The sequence below is a fragment of the Plectropomus leopardus genome, chromosome 1 (genome assembly GCF_026936395.1).
Source record: "Plectropomus leopardus strain MGB_pleo_1.0 chromosome 1, ASM2693639v1, whole genome shotgun sequence".
Lineage (NCBI taxonomy): Eukaryota > Metazoa > Chordata > Actinopteri > Perciformes > Serranidae > Plectropomus > Plectropomus leopardus.
This window is the reverse complement of record NC_142176.1, coordinates 4371693-4389176: the sequence shown is the minus strand read 5'-3', so window position 1 is coordinate 4389176 and position 17484 is coordinate 4371693. Positions and strand designations below refer to the sequence as shown.

Sequence of the window (17484 nt, the reverse complement as noted above, 5' to 3'; positions counted from 1 at the left end):
GAGTACTTTGTCAACAGGGGAACCATTTGCGGCTCCATTTAGATGAGCTGCCACGTGAGTCACTTAATTTTTCTCAGATAACAATCAGTGATGTTTATGTGGTTCAAATCTTGTGTTAAATACGGTTAAGGGAACAAAGAAATTTAGTAATTGCTGCATTTGTTTTGGTTTTCTCAGGGTAAAAATTACATACCACAGGCAATGGGTATAATGTATAATCTTAACGTGTTTTTCCTTCTTCTGGACTGGAATATGAATGAGGACATTAAACTGGTAAATATTTGAAGGACTGGATAGTCTGTTAAAGGGGTATGATGGACACTCTTCCCATTAATACAGGTGTTAAACGTGTCACCATGATCCCCATTTAGAGAATTTATGGTCTAAATGTTGACCTAGTTTGGCTGATTCTATATTCTGTTGTAAAAGGGGGACTGGTGATTTTTGTTTTTGTAGGACTTGATTTTTGACTCTGTTTGGATATTTGTTCAAAAAACTCTCCCTGTTAAGTTCTGTACATGATAATATGAATATATTTTGGGGGTGGGGGTGGGGGCTTAAAGAGCTTCACGGATGTACTATTTCATTGGTTTGGTTCCAGGGTTAAGAGAGCCATTCTGTTCTTCATGGCTCTCACATGTATGTTTTTTTCCTTTATAAAACTGGTTAGACTTCTATACTGTAACCCCAAGGCCTCAGTGTTGACAAATGGGAACATGTCCTCTTGTTTCCCCCTACACCGGGTCTGAGGCAGGGATGTCCCGAGTCCTCTAATTTTTGCATTGGCGTTAGAACTTCGCCTCGCATATTTGTGTTCTTTTAATCTGAAATGGTGGTTTTCTTTGTTTTCAGCGGTATGATTCCTCGTCTGCTCGGCGACATCCTGTCGCTGTGGATTTGTAACCTGCTGGCTCACCTCATCAATACATATGCCATCGATGACTCGGTATATAGCTCTTCTTTCACACTGCTTAGTTCACATAAAGCCGTAATTCTATTTTTTTTTTTTTTTTTTTGATCACAAGGTTACGTTTTGAGATGACAGTTCTAAAACCCAGCCCTGACTGGCACACTCTGTCAAAGGATCAACTTTAAAAATTACTAAAAAAACAAACTCTAGCTGTGTCCCAATTCAGGGTCTGCATCCTTCAGAGGACGCAGCCCTCACGCTGATCTCTGAGCCGACTCCTTGAAGGCACCTCCGAGAGGAAACAGAGAGGAACATTCAAATATCACAATTTCCTTCATTATATGTGGCGTTAGTAATGCTAACACGTAGCCACCTAGCATACTAGCTATGGGAATGTAGAGCGAGGGACCGGAGATAAATCAGCTTACGGCCAGCGGACAGAGACGCTTCTCCTCCTCCTCCAGCAAAATATATAATAAAAAAGGCGGGAACATCTGGTGGCGCAACCTGGAAATCATACTGTCCCATTTAACAACCGTTGATGCGGCCTTCGGAGGTGCCTCCGAAGGAGTCGCCTCCGTGAACCCGCGTGGGCTGCGTCCTCCGAAGAATGCAGACCCTGAATTGGAACACGGCTTCTGCCTTCTCGTAATTACGGGCGTTTTCCTTTTGTATGAGACACTCCTATTGATCTTGTCTACAGCAGGACTTTATCTCAAAGAGGGCCTGATGGAGATCCGGCAGGGACAGTGAGGACGGCTCTGAGTACCTTGTCAACAGGGGAACCATTTGCGGCTCCATTTAGATGAGCTGCCACGTGAGTCACTTAATTTTTTTCAGATAACAATCAGTGATGTTTACGTGGTTCAAATCTTGTGTTAAATACGGTTAAGGGAACAAAGAAATTTAGTAATTGCTGCATTTGTTTTGGTTTTCTCAGGGTAAAAATTACATACCACAGGCAATGGGTATAATGTATAATCTTAACGTGTTTTTCCTTCTTCTGGACTGGAATATGAATGAGGACATTAAACTGGTAAATATTTGAAGGACTGGATAGTCTGTTAAAGGGGTATGATGGACACTCTTCCCATTAATACAGGTGTTAAACGTGTCACCATGATCCCCATTTAGAGAATTTATGGTCTAAATGTTGACCTAGTTGGGCTGATTCTTTATTCTGTTGTAAAAGGGGGACTGGTGATTTTTGTTTTTGTAGGACTTGATTTTTGACTCTGAATATTTGTTCAAAATACTCTCCCTGTTAAGTTCTGTACATGATAATATTAATATATTTTTTGGGGGGGGGGGGACTTAAAGAGCTTCACGGATGTACTATTTCGTTGGTTTGGTTCCAGGGTTAAGAGAGCCATTCCGTTCTTCATGGCTCTCACATGTATGTTTTTTTTTTTTTTCCTTTATAAAACTGGTTAGACTTCTATACTGCAACCCCAAGGCCTCAGTGTTGACAAATGGGAACATGTCCTCTTGTTTCCCCCTACACGAGTACGAGGCAGGGATGTCCAGTCCTCTAATTTTGCATTGGCGTTAGAACTTCGCCTCGCATATTTGTGTTCTTTTAATCTGAAATGGTGGTTTTCTTTGTTTTCAGCGGTATGATTCCTCGTCTGCTTGGCGACATCCTGTCGCTGTGGATTTGTAACCTGCTGGCTCACCTCATCAATACATACGGCATCGATGACTTGGTATATAGCACTTCTTTCTTTCTTTGATTTGAGGGGGCAAGACATTTATTTGAGGGGGCGCTGCCCCCTCTTGCCCCTGCGCAGAGCCGGCCTCGTTTGGAAATCATAAAAATGGCAGATTTTATCGTAGGTTACATCAATACTGACACACAGGCCGCGAGTTATCACTTCTGTCTTCTCTTCATTTCAGGGCAACATGAGCAGAGGCAACAGTTTATTTTTCTGAAAGCTCCCAGCAGGAGAGATGTAAGCAATGGAGAGAGAACTGAGCTGAACCTAGTCAATAAAACGAAAGAGGGCCAAAGAGGGCCTGATGGAGATCTGGCAGGGACAGTGAGGATGGCTCTGAGGGGTACGAGGCAGGGATGTCCCGAGTCCTCTAATTTTTGCATTGGCGTTAGAACTTTCGCATATTTGTGTTCTTTTAATCTGAAATGGTGGTTTTCTTTGTTTTCAGCGGTATGATTCCTCGTCTGCTCGGCGACATCCTGTCGCTGTGGATTTGTAACCTGCTGGCTCACCTCATCAATACATATGCCATCAATGACTCGGTATATAGCTCTTCTTTCAAACTGCTTAGTTCACATAAAGACGTAATTCTATATTTTTTTTTTTTTTTTGATCACAAGGTTACGTTTTGAGATGACAGTTATAAAACCCAGCCCTGACTGGCACACTCTGTCAAAGGATCAACTTTAAAAATTACTAAAAAAACAAACTCTAGCTGTGTCCCAATTCAGGGTCTGCATCCTTCAGAGGACGCAGCCCTCACGCGATCTCTGAGCCGACTCCTTGAAGGCACCTCCGAGAGGAAACAGAGAGGAACATTCAAATCTCATAATTTCATTCATAATATGTGACGTTAGTAATGCTAACAAGTAGCCACCTAGCATACTAGCTATGGGAATGTAGAGCGAGGGACCGGAGATAAATCAGCTTACGACGCGGACAGAGACGCTTCTCCTTCTCCTCCAGCAAAATATAAAATAAAAAAGGGCGGGAACATCTGGTGACGCAACCAGGAAATCATACTGTCCCATTTAACAACCGTTGATCGCTGCCTTGGAGGTGCCTCCGAAGGAGTCGCCTCCGTAGACCGCGTAGGCTGCGTCCTCCGAAGAATGCAGACCCTGAATTGGAACACGGCTTCTGCCTTCTCGTAATTACGGGCGTTTTCCTTTTGTATGAGACACTCCTCTTGATCTTGTCTACAGCAGGACTTTATCTCAAAGAGGGCCTGATGGAGATCCGGCAGGGACAGTGAGGACGGCTCTGAGTACCTTGTCAACAGGGGAACCATTTGCGGCTCCATTTAGATGAGCTGCCACGTGAGTCACTTAATTTTTCTCAGATAACAATCAGTGATGTTTACGTGGTTCAAATCTTGTGTTAAATACGGTTAAGGAACAAAGAAATTTAGTAATTGCTGCATTTGTTTTGGTTTTCTCAGGGTAAAAATTACATACCACAGGCAATGGGTATAATGTATAATCTTAACGTGTTTTTCCTTCTTCTGGACTGGAATATGAATGAGGACATTAAACTGGTAAATATTTGAAGGACTGGATATTCTGTTAAAGGGTTATGATGGACACTCTTCCCATTAATACAGGTGTTAAACGTGTCACCATTATCCCCATTTAGAGAATTTATGGTCTAAATGTTGACCTAGTTGGGCTGATTCTATATTCTGTTGTAAAAGAGGGACTGGTGATTTTTGTTTTTGTAGGACTTGATTTTTGACTCTGTTTGGATATTTGTTCAAAAACCTCTCCCTGTTAAGTTCTGTACATGATAATATGAATATATTTTGGGGGGTGGGGGGGGGACTTAAAGAGCTTCACGGATGTACTATTTCGTTGGTTTGGTTCCAGGGTTAAGAGAGCCATTCTGTTCTTCATGGCTCTCACATGTATGTTTTTTTTTTTCCTTTATAAAACTGGTTAGACTTCTATACTGTAACCCCAAGGCCTCAGTGTTGACAAATGGGAACATGTCCTCTTGTTTCCCCCTACACCGGGGTACGAGGCAGGGATGTCCCGAGTCCTCTAATTTTTGCATTGGCGTTAGAACTTCGCATATTTGTGTTCTTTTAATCTGAAATGGTGGTTTTCTTTGTTTTCAGCGGTATGATTCCTCGTCTGCTTGGCGACATCCTGTCGCTGTGGATTTGTAACCTGCTGGCTCACCTCATCAATACATACGGCATCGATGACTCGGTATATAGCACTTCTTTCTTTCTTTGATTTGAGGGGCAAGACATTTTATTTGAGGCGCTGCCCCTCTTGCCCCTCTTGCAGAGCCGGCCTCGTTTGGAAATCATAAAAATGGCAGATTTTATCGTAGGTTACATCAATACTGACACACAGGCCGCGATTTAACACTTCTGTCTTCTCTTCATTTCAGGGCAACATGAGCAGAGACAACAGTTTATTTTTCCGAAAGCTCCCAGCAGGAGAGATGTAAGCAATGGAGAGAGAACTGAGCTGAACCTAGTCAATAAAACGAAAGAGGGCCAAAGAGGGCCTGATGGAGATCCGGCAGGGACAGTGAGGATGGCTCTGAGGGGTACGAGGCAGGGATGTCCCCTGAGTCCTCTAATTTTTGCATTGGCGTTAGAACCTCGCCTCGCATATTTGTGATCTTTTAATCTGAAATGGTGGTTTTCTTTGTTTTCAGCGGTATGATTCCTCGTCTGCTTGGCGACATCCTGTCGCTGTGGATTTGTAACCTGCTGGCTCACCTCATCAATACATATGCCATCAATGACTCGGTATATAGCTCTTCTTTCACACTGCTTAGTTCACATAAAGCCGTAATTCTATTTTTTTTTTTTGTTTTTGATCACAAGGTTACGTTTTGAGATGACAGTTATAAAACCCAGCCCTGACTGGCACACTCTGTCAAAGGATCAACTTTAAAAATTACTAAAAAAACAAACTCTAGCTGTGTCCCAATTCAGGGTCTGCATCCTTCAGAGGACGCAGCCTACGCGGTCTACGGAGCCGACTCCTTCGAAGGCACCTCCGAGAGGAAACAGAGAGGAACATTCAAATCTCATAATTTCATTCATAATATGTGACGTTAGTAATGCTAACACGTAGCCACCTAGCATACTAGCCTAGGGAAATGTAGAGCGAGGGACCGGAGATAAATCAGCTTACGACGCGGACAGAGACGCTTCTCCTTCTCCTCCAGCAAAATATATAATAAAAAAGGGCGGGAACATCTGGTGACGCAACCAGGAAATCATACTGTCCCATTTAACAACCGTTGACGCGGCCTTCGGAGGTGCCTCCGAAGGAGTCGCCTCCGTAGACCGCGTAGGCTGCGTCCTCCGAAGAATGCAGACCCTGAATTGGTACACGGCTTCTGCCTTCTCGTAATTACGGGCGTTTTCCTTTTGTATGAGACACTCCTATTGATCTTGTCTACAGCAGGACTTTATCTCAAAGAGGGCCTGATGGAGATCCGGCAGGGACAGTGAGGACGGCTCTGAGTACCTTGTCAACAGGGAAACCATTTGTGGCTCCATTTAGATGAGCTGCCACGTGAGTCACTTAATTTTTTTCAGATAACAATCAGTGATGTTTACGTGGTTCAAATCTTGTCTTAAATATGGTTAAGGGAACAAAGAAATTTAGTAATTGCTGCATTTGTTTTGGTTTTCTCAGGGTAAAAATTACATACCACAGGCAATGGGTATAATGTATAATCTTAACGTGTTTTTCCTTCTTCTGGACTGGAATATGAATGAGGACATTAAACTGGTAAATATTTGAAGGACTGGATAGTCTGTTAAAGGGGTATGATGGACACTCTTCCCATTAATACAGGTGTTAAACGTGTCACCATGATCCCCATTTAGAGAATTTATGGTCTAAATGTTGACCTAGTTGGGCTGATTCTTTATTCTGTTGTAAAAGGGGGACTGGTGATTTTTGTTTTTGTAGGACTTGATTTTTGACTCTGAATATTTGTTCAAAATACTCTCCCTGTTAAGTTCTGTACATGATAATATTAATATATTTTTTTGGGGGGGGGGGACTTAAAGAGCTTCACGGATGTACTATTTCGTTGGTTTGGTTCCAGGGTTAAGAGAGCCATTACGTTCTTCATGGCTCTCACATGTATGTTTTTTTTTTTCCTTTATAAAACTGGTTAGACTTCTATACTGTAACCCCAAGGCCTCAGTGTTGACAAATGGGAACATGTCCTCTTGTTTCCCCCTACACCGGGGTACGAGGCAGGGATGTCCCGAGTCCTCTAATTTTTGCATTGGCGTTAGAACTTCGCCTCGCATATTTGTGTTCTTTTAATCTGAAATGGTGGTTTTCTTTGTTTTCAGCGGTATGATTCCTCGTCTGCTTGGCGACATCCTGTCGCTGTGGATTTGTAACCTGCTGGCTCACCTCATCAATACATATGCCATCAATGACTCGGTATATAGCTCTTCTTTCACACTGCTTAGTTCACATAAAGCCGTAATTCTATTTATTTTTTTTGTTTGTTTTTTGATCACAAGGTTACGTTTTGAGATGACAGTTATAAAACCCAGCCCTGACTGGCACACTCTGTCAAAGGATCAACTTTAAAAATTACTAAAAAAACAAACTCTAGCTGTGTCCCAATTCAGGGTCTGCATCCTTCAGAGGACGCAGCCTACGCGGTCTACGGAGCCGACTCCTTCGAAGGCACCTCCGAGAGGAAACAGAGAGGAACATTCAAATCTCATAATTTCATTCATAATATGTGACGTTAGTAATGCTAACACGTAGCCACCTAGCATACTAGCTATGGGAATGTAGAGCGAGGGACCGGAGATAAATCAGCTTACGACGCCCAGCGGACAGAGACGCTTCTCCTTCTCCTCCAGCAAAATATAAAATAAAAAGGGCGGGAACATCTGGTGACGCAACCAGGAAATCATACTGTCCCATTTAACAACCGTTGCTGACGCCTTCGGAGGTGCCTCGAAGGAGTCGCCTCCGTAGACCGCGTAGGCTGCGTCCTCCGAAGAATGCAGACCCTGAATTGGAACACGGCTTCTGCCTTCTCGTAATTACGGGCGTTTTCCTTTTGTATGAGACACTCCTCTTGATCTTGTCTACAGCAGGACTTTATCTCAAAGAGGGCCTGATGGAGATCCGGCAGGGACAGTGAGGACGGCTCTGAGTACCTTGTCAACAGGGGAACCATTTATGGCTCCATTTAGATGAGCTGCCACGTGAGTCACTTAATTTTTCTCAGATAACAATCAGTGATGTTTACGTGGTTCAAATCTTGTGTTAAATACGGTTAAGGGAACAAAGAAATTTAGTAATTGCTGCATTTGTTTTGGTTTTCTCAGGGTAAAAATTACATACCACAGGCAATGGGTATAATGTATAATCTTAACGTGTTTTTCCTTCTTCTGGACTGGAATATGAATGAGGACATTAAACTGGTAAATATTTGAAGGACTGGATAGTCTGTTAAAGGGGTATGATGGACACTCTTCCCATTAATACAGGTGTTAAACGTGTCACCATGATCCCCATTTAGAGAATTTATGGTCTAAATGTTGACCTAGTTGGGCTGATTCTATATTCTGTTGTAAAAGAGGGACTGGTGATTTTTGTTTTTGTAGGACTTGATTTTTGACTCTGTTTGGATATTTGTTCAAAAAACTCTCCCTGTTAAGTTCTGTACATGATAATATGAATATATTTTGGGGGGTTGGGGACTTAAAGAGCTTCACGGATGTACTATTTCGTTGGTTTGGTTCCAGGGTTAAGAGAGCCATTCTGTTCTTCATGGCTCTCACATGTATGTTTTTTTTTTTCCTTTATAAAACTGGTTAGACTTCTATACTGTAACCCCAAGGCCTCAGTGTTGACAAATGGGAACATGTCCTCTTGTTTCCCCTACACCGGGTACGAGGCAGGGATGTCCAGTCCTCTAATTTTTGCATTGGCGTTAGAACTTCGCATCGCATATTTGTGTTCTTTTAATCTGAAATGGTGGTTTTCTTTGTTTTCAGCGGTATGATTCCTCGTCTGCTTGGCGACATCCTGTCGCTGTGGATTTGTAACCTGCTGGCTCACCTCATCAATACATACGGCATCGATGACTCGGTATATAGCACTTCTTTCTTTCTTTGATTTGAGGGGGCAAGACATTTATTTGAGGCGCTGCCCCTCTTGCCCCTTCGCAGAGCCGGCCTCGTTTGGAAATCATAAAAATGGCAGATTTTATCGTAGGTTACATCAATACTGACACACAGGCCGCGATTTAACACTTCTGTCTTCTCTTCATTTCAGGGCAACATGAGCAGAGACAACAGTTTATTTTTCCGAAAGCTCCCAGCAGGAGAGATGTAAGCAATGGAGAGAGAACTGAGCTGAACCTAGTCAATAAAACGAAAGAGGGCCAAAGAGGGCCTGATGGAGATCCGGCAGGGACAGTGAGGATGGCTCTGAGGGGTACGAGGCAGGGATGTCCCCTGAGTCCTCTAATTTTTGCATTGGCGTTAGAACCTCGCCTCGCATATTTGTGTTCTTTTAATCTGAAATGGTGGTTTTCTTTGTTTTCAGCGGTATGATTCCTTGTCTGCTTGGCGACATCCTGTCGCTGTGGATTTGTAACCTGCTGGCTCACCTCATCAATACATATGCCATCAATGACTCGGTATATAGCTCTTCTTTCACACTGCTTAGTTCACATAAAGCCGTAATTCTATTTTTTTTTTTTTTGTTTTTTGATCACAAGGTTACGTTTTGAGATGACAGTTATAAAACCCAGCCCTGACTGGCACACTCTGTCAAAGGATCAACTTTAAAAATTACTAAAAAAACAAACTCTACCTGTGTCCCAATTCAGGGTCTGCATCCTTCAGAGGACGCAGCCTCACGCTGGGATCTCTGAGCCGACTCCTTCGAAGGCACCTCCGAGAGGAAACAGAGAGGAACATTCAAATCTCATAATTTCATTCATAATATGTGACGTTAGTAATGCTAACACGTAGCCACCTAGCATACTAGCCTAGGGAAATGTAGAGCGAGGACCGGAGATAAATCAGCTTACGACGCGGACAGAGACGCTTCTCCTTCTCCTCCAGCAAAATATATAATAAAAAAGGGCGGGAACATCTGGTGACGCAACCAGGAAATCATACTGTCCCATTTAACAACCGTTGGCTGCCTTCGGAGGTGCCTCCGAAGGAGTCGCCTCCGTGAGACCGCGAGGCTGCGTCCTCCGAAGAATGCAGACCCTGAATTGGAACACGGCTTCTGCCTTCTCGTAATTTCGGGCGTTTTCCTTTTGTATGAGACACTCCTCTTGATCTTGTCTACAGCAGGACTTTATCTCAAAGAGGGCCTGATGGAGATCCGGCAGGGACAGTGAGGACGGCTCTGAGTACCTTGTCAACAGGGAAACCATTTGTGGCTCCATTTAGATGAGCTGCCACGTGAGTCACTTAATTTTTTTCAGATAACAATCAGTGATGTTTACGTGGTTCAAATCTTGTGTTAAATATGGTTAAGGGAACAAAGAAATTTAGTAATTGCTGCATTTGTTTTGGTTTTCTCAGGGTAAAAATTACATACCACAGGCAATGGGTATAATGTATAATCTTAACGTGTTTTTCCTTCTTCTGGACTGGAATATGAATGAGGACATTAAACTGGTAAATATTTGAAGGACTGGATAGTCTGTTAAAGGGGTATGATGGACACTCTTCCCATTAATACAGGTGTTAAACGTGTCACCATGATCCCCATTTAGAGAATTTATGGTCTAAATGTTGACCTAGTTGGGCTGATTCTATATTCTGTTGTAAAAGAGGGACTGGTGATTTTTGTTTTTGTAGGACTTGATTTTTGACTCTGAATATTTGTTCAAAATACTCTCCCTGTTAAGTTCTGTACATGATAATATTAATATATTTTTTTGGGGGGGGGACTTAAAGAGCTTCACGGATGTACTACTTCGTTGGTTTGGTTCCAGGGTTAAGAGAGCCATTCCGTTCTTCATGGCTCTCACATGTATGTTTTTTTTTTTCCTTTATAAAACTGGTTAGACTTCTATACTGTAACCCCAAGGCCTCAGTGTTGACAAATGGGAACATGTCCTCTTGTTTCCCCCTACACCGGGGTACGAGGCAGGGATGTCCCGAGTCCTCTAATTTTTGCATTGGCGTTAGAACTTCGCCTCGCATATTTGTGTTCTTTTAATCTGAAATGGTGGTTTTCTTTGTTTTCAGCGGTATGATTCCTCGTCTGCTTGGCGACATCCTGTCGCTGTGGATTTGTAACTTGCTGGCTCACCTCATCAATACATACGGCATCGATGACTCGGTATATAGCTCTTCTTTCTTTCTTTGATTTGAGGGGCAAGACATTTATTTGAGGGGGCGCTGCCCCTCTTGCCCCTGCAGAAACCCGGCCTCGTTTCGAAATCATAAAAATGGCAGATTTTATCGTAGGTTACATCAATACTGACATACAGGCCGCGATTTAACACTTCTGTCTTCTCTTCATTTCAGGGCAACATGAGCAGAGGCAACAGTTTATTTTTCCGAAAGCTCCCAGCAGGAGAGATGTAAGCAATGGAGAGAGAACTGAGCTGAACCTAGTCAATAAAACGAAAGAGGGCCAAAGAGGGCCTGATGGAGATCCGGCAGGGACAGTGAGGATGGCTCTGAGGGGTACGAGGCAGGGATGTCCCCTGAGTCCTCTAATTTTTGCATTGGCGTTAGAACCTCGCCTCGCATATTTGTGATCTTTTAATCTGAAATGGTTGTTTTCTTTGTTTTCAGCGGTATGATTCCTCGTCTGCTTGGCGACATCCTGTCGCTGTGGATTTGTAACCTGCTGGCTCACCTCATCAATACATATGCCATCGATGACTCGGTATATAGCTCTTCTTTCACACTCTTAGTTCACATAAAGCCGTAATTCTATTTTTTTTTTGTTTTTGATCACAAGGTTACGTTTTGAGATGACAGTTATAAAACCCAGCACTGACTGGCACACTCTGTCAAAGGATCAACTTTAAAAATTACTAAAAAACAAACTCTAGCTGTGTCCCAATTCAGGGTCTGCATCCTTCAGAGGACGCAGCCTACGCGGTCTACGGAGCCGACTCCTTCGAAGGCACCTCCGAGAGGAAACAGAGAGGAACATTCAAATCTCATAATTTCATTCATAATATGTGACGTTAGTAATGCTAACACGTAGCCACCTAGCATACTAGCCTAGGGAAATGTAGAGCAAGGGACCGGAGATAAATCAGCTTACGACGCGGACAGAGACGCTTCTCCTTCTCCTCCAGCAAAATATATAATAAAAAAGGGCGGGAACATCTGGTGACGCAACCAGGAAATCATACTGTCCCATTTAACAACCGTTGATGCGGCCTTCGGAGGTGCCTCCGAAGGAGTCGCCTCCGTAGACCGCGTAGGCTGCGTCCTCCGAAGAATGCAGACCCTGAATTGGAACACGGCTTCTGCCTTCTCGTAATTACGGGCGTTTTCCTTTTGTATGAGACACTCCTCTTGATCTTGTCTACAGCAGGACTTTATCTCAAAGAGGGCCTGATGGAGATCCGGCAGGGACAGTGAGGACGGCTCTGAGTACCTTGTCAACAGGAAACCATTTGTGGCTCCATTTAGATGAGCTGCCACGTGAGTCACTTAATTTTTTTCAGATAACAATCAGTGATGTTTACGTGGTTCAAATCTTGTGTTAAATACGGTTAAGGGAACAAAGAAATTTAGTAATTGCTGCATTTGTTTTGGTTTTCTCAGGGTAAAAATTACATACCGCAGGCAATGGGTATAATGTATAATCTTAACGTGTTTTTCCTTCTTCTGGACTGCAATATGAATGAGGACATTAAACTGGTAAATATTTGAAGGACTGGATAGTCTGTTAAAGGGGTATGATGGACACTCTTCCCATTAATACAGGTGTTAAACGTGTCACCATGATCCCCATTTAGAGAATTTATGGTCTAAATGTTGACCTAGTTGGGCTGATTCTATATTCTGTTGTAAAAGAGGGACTGGTGATTTTTGTTTTTGTAGGACTTGATTTTTGACTTTGTTTGGATATTTGTTCAAAATACTCTCCCTGTTAAGTTCTGTACATGATAATATGAATATATTTTTGGGGTGGGGGGCGGGGGTGTGGGGACTTTAAGAGCTTCACGGATGTACTATTTCGTTGGTTTGGTTCCAGGGTTAAGAGAGCCATTCCGTTCTTCATGGCTCTCACATGTATGTTTTTTTTTTTTCTTTATAAAACTGGTTTGACTTCTTTACTGCAACCCCAAGGCCTCAGTGTTGACAAATGGGAACATGTCCTCTTGTTTCCCCCTACACCGGGGTACGAGGCAGGGATGTCCCCTGAGTCCTCTAATTTTTGCATTGGCGTTAGAACCTCGCCTCGCATATTTGTGTTCTTTTAATCTGAAATGGTGGTTTTCTTTGTTTGTTTTCAGCGGTATGATTCCTCGTCTGCTCGGCGACATCCTGTCTCTGTGGATTTGTAATCTGCTGGCTCACCTCATCAATACATACGCCATCGATGACTCGGTATATAGCACTTCTTTCTTTCACACTGCTTAGTTCACATAAAGCCGTAATTCTATTTTTTTGTTGTTGTTGTTTTTTGATCACAAGGTTACGTTTTGAGATGACAGTTATAAAACCCAGCCCTGACTGGCACACTCTGTCAAAGGATCAACTTTAAAAATTACTAAAAAAACAAACTCTAGCTGTGTCCCAATTCAGGGTCTGCATCCTTTGGAGGACGCAGCCTACGCGGTCTACGGAGGCGACTCCTTCGGAGGCACCTGGTTCAACGCACGATTCACGCATTCTGAGTAACAGCATGGTTGGGAACAGACCACAAGCTGGCACTGTGCGCGATGGGTGGCTTCTTGGTAAGTAAATTTGTCGTGTAATTGTCCTAGTATTGGTCCCTGTGATGCGCATTGAGCATGTGCGCCCCTAAATCATATCCCGTCTTCACCGCATCATTACTAGTCAGCGGTTAGAGTTAGTGACTTGCTGTGTTTTGCTGGTTAAACTACAGTCTCAGATCTTTCTGACAAGCCCCTGTTTGTCACTGTGCGCAAGGTACTCATGTTAATAACCCCATGCGTAAAGTGTGCGTAAAGACTTATCAGCCTCACCTTCTCCCCAGCGCACTTCTGCACTAATTTGCAGCAATAGTGTGTGATCCGTGTAAGTGTATAAACTTAATGAATGGAAGCTTAAAATCCCGTCTTACTCATCTTTTGTTTCTTATTTTCTGATCGTGCAGAGGGGAATCTCAGGTGCAGGGCTTATTTAAATATGATTTGCGTATTTAAATGGGGGCGTGGACAGGGAGTGGTCGGGTACTCCAACATGTGCGCTCAATTCCACGCTGATTGGGATGTACAAAGGGAATGTGCTTGGATTCATGCGTGCGCACAGATTCATACATCAGGATTTTTTTGTGCGTACGACGTTTTCTGGATTTGAGCGTACGCCATGTTTCAGTAGCAAATCCACGCAAGTCTTTGTACATGAGGCCCCTGCCCAGCCTGATTCATTCGGATCAGGTGGGGTTAATTAAGGGTAGGTCTTCGGCAGATAATGTACGTAGGTTACTACATCTGATTTGGCAGGTGAGAAATTGCCCTGAACCCATAGTCACTTTCTCTCTAGATGCAGAGAAAGCGTTTGACAGAGTTGAGTGGACATACTTGTTTAGAACACTACACAGGTTCGGATTAGGCCCCTCCTTTATAAAACTGGTTAGACTTCTATACTGCAACCCCAAGGCCTCAGTGTTGACAAATGGGAACATGTCCTCTTGTTTCCCCCTACACCGGGGTACGAGGCAGGGATGTCCCCTGAGTCCTCTAATTTTTGCATTGGCGTTAGAACCTCGCCTCGCATATTTGTGTTCTTTTAATCTGAAATGGTGGTTTTCTTTGTTTTCAGCGGTATGATTCCTCGTCTGCTCGGCGACATCCTGTCTCTGTGGATTTGTAACCTGCTGGCTCACCTCATCAATACATACGCCATCGATGGTGTCGGTATATAGCACTTCTTTCTTTCTTTGATTTGAGGGGGCAAGACATTTATTTGAGGGGGCGCTGCGCAGAGCTGGCCTCGTTTGGAAATCATAAAAATGGCAGATTTTATCGTAGGTTACATTAATACTGACACACAGGCCGCGATTTAACACTTCTGTCTTCTCTTCATTTCAGGGCAACATGAGCAGAGGCAACAGTTTATTTTTCTGAAAGCTCCCAGCAGGAGAGATGTAAGCAATGGAGAGAGAACTGAGCTGAACCTAGTCAATAAAACGAAAGAGGGCCAAAGAGGGCCTGATGGAGATCCGGCAGGGACAGTGAGGATGGCTCTGAGTACCTTGTCAACAGGGGAACCATTTGCGGCTCCATTTAGATGAGCTGCCACATGAGTCACTCAGTTTTTCTCAGATAACAATCCGTGATGCTTATGTGGTTCAAATCTTGTGTTAAATACGGTTAAGGGAACAAAGAAATTTAGTAATTGCTGCATTTGTTTTGGTTTTCTCAGGGTAAAAATTACATACCACAGGCAATGGGTATAATGTATAATCTTAATATTTGAAGGACTGGATAGTCTGTTAAAGGGGTATGATGGACACTCTTCCCGTTAATGTCACCATGATCCCAACGTGTCACCATGATCCCCATTTAGAGAATTCATGGTCTAAATGTTGACCTAGTTGGGCTGATTCTGTATTCTGTTGTAAAAGGGGGACTGGTGATTTTTGTTTTTGTGGGACTTGATTTTTGACTTTGTTTGGATATTTGTTCAAAATACTCTCCCTGTTAAGTTCTGTACATGATAATATGAATATATTTTTTTGGGGGGGCTTAAAGAGCTTCACGGATGTACTATTTTGTTGGTTTGGTTCCAGGGTTAAGAGAGCCATTCCGTTCTTCATGGCTCTCACATGTATGTTTTATTTATGTATTTATTTATTTATTTATTTTGTTGTTGTTTTTCTGTTTTGTTTTGTTTTGTTTTGTTCCGTTTTTCCTTGTATTTGTGTACATTGCGGTCACAGGGATACATCAAGGTCAGGCTACCTCTCACATGGTTCCACCTACATGGATATATGTTTCTCACAGTTAATCATGAAAATGAGAGTGAAATAGTAGAGTTGTTATGTTAGTATGGTAGATACACTTAAGTTCCTGTCTTGGAATATTAAAGGGGCCAATTTCGCTATTAAAAGGAAGAAACTTCTCCTGTATCTTAATCAAAAGAAAGTGGATGTTTTGTTTCTTGCAGGAAACTCATTTAGATAATGAGGAATCAACAAAGCTGCGGAGGGATTGGGTCAGTAAAATATTTTATAGGGCCTATTCATCTAGCAAAAGGGGCATTTGTATCCTACTACGTAAAAATGTAAATATCGCTATTCACAAACAACTCTCGGACAGAGAGGGCAGGTGGGTGGCAATAAGTGCAGATTTGTTTGGTAGCAGATGCTCTCTCATTAATATCTATGCACCAAATATAGACTGTCCAGATTTTTTCGCTAACATTTGCTGTGTCGCAAAACAATTGGGAAATACTTATATAATTATTGGGGGGGGGGGGGTTAATCAGGTAAGAGATCCAGCTATAGATAAATCGAGAGTCACTAATACAAGGTTAGTATATAAATCACAACTAGCCATTGAGGTTTTGGAAGATGAGCTGGGTCTGGTTGATATCTGGAGAACTCTTCACCCCCAAGAAAGGGAATATACATTCTATTCATACCCACACTCTTCATATTCAAGAATAGATTATTTTCTAATATCTAAACAATTAGTGAACACAGTTATCGCTGCTTCAATTGGTAATGTTGTATTGTCAGATCATGCTCCAGTTGAAGTGGTGTTAGGTTCTAAAACTGAATCAGAAACCCCTCGAGGCCGTTGGAGACTCAACACCTCTTTGCTGAAAATGAAAAATCACGTGTATATCTATATATCTTTATGTATGTACATATATATATATCATCATCCCTCTCCCCCTTAATGCTATTAATCTTCTGTCCCATCTAATAAAGGCAAAAATGCCAAAAAATAGTCTTTAAAAACTCGGATACTGTTGGGTGGTAGTTGGCTTATTTTTCCTCTGTGAATGATTTGAACCGTTTTGAAGTCTCCAAATCCCTGAAAGTTTTTTGTTTGTTGGTTCTCTGCAGGCGGTTTTGTTTACAAATCTTCGGCCTATTTTTGAAGATTAAAACCAAGTTTGTTTTAAATGGTAATTTAGCTAACATGGAGCTATTGGCATTACATCACAATAGTACAAAAACTGATGAATTATCGGATTTATTGGCGCAATATGAAACCAAACAGAGCTGGAGCTCACCTGGGAGAGACTCGGCTGAGATCTCATGATCCTTGATGTGAGCCTCCAGACCGGCAGAGTCCGGATAGACAGCCGTAAAACGGACACGGAGTCCTCTTGTTTTCTGAAAATGAAAAAGTTAGTAACCTAGCGACAGAGCTCGAGCAGGTTAGCATGCTAACGTTAGCTAGCTAGCTAGCTAGCTCTGTCACGAAGCGTCTCGTTTCGTAAATCACAGCGGGATAAAAAAAAGTATCGAGTTTGGCATCTATCTTCACTTTTTGAGCCAAAATACGAACCTCCTTCTCCGTGTTCAGCCTTCGGCAACACTGTGGTGCCCGAAGCCATCATTGCGGCGCAGCGGTTGAGTTCTGCAGCCAATTCAAAATCAGAACCGGAAGTTATGACCGGAAGTTAAGAGACGGACTACAAGGGCCAGAATGCAGTGCGACAAACAAGGCACACATACTAGTATTTCCGGTTCT

The 17484-nt window shown here is 42.8% G+C and overlaps 1 protein-coding gene across 3 annotated transcripts in view; it reads right to left on the bottom strand.

Moving 5' to 3' along the window:
- The window catches only part of LOC148190339 (ankyrin repeat and death domain-containing protein 1A-like), a 47692-nt gene extending 30289 nt beyond the window's left edge, over window positions 1-17403 (bottom strand). For 2 of the 3 annotated variants that reach the window (XM_088085496.1, XM_088085562.1), the window contains exons 1-2: window positions 17299-17403; window positions 17021-17123 (exon numbers count right to left, since the gene is read on the bottom strand). In XM_088085496.1, the coding sequence (XP_087941622.1) occupies window positions 17021-17047 (27 nt within the window). In that variant the 5' untranslated portion in view covers window positions 17048-17123; window positions 17299-17403. The remainder of the gene's footprint in view (window positions 1-17020; window positions 17124-17298) is intronic. The other variant, XM_088085535.1, reaches the window with a different exon arrangement.
- Between the last annotated feature and the right edge of the window lie 81 nt (window positions 17404-17484).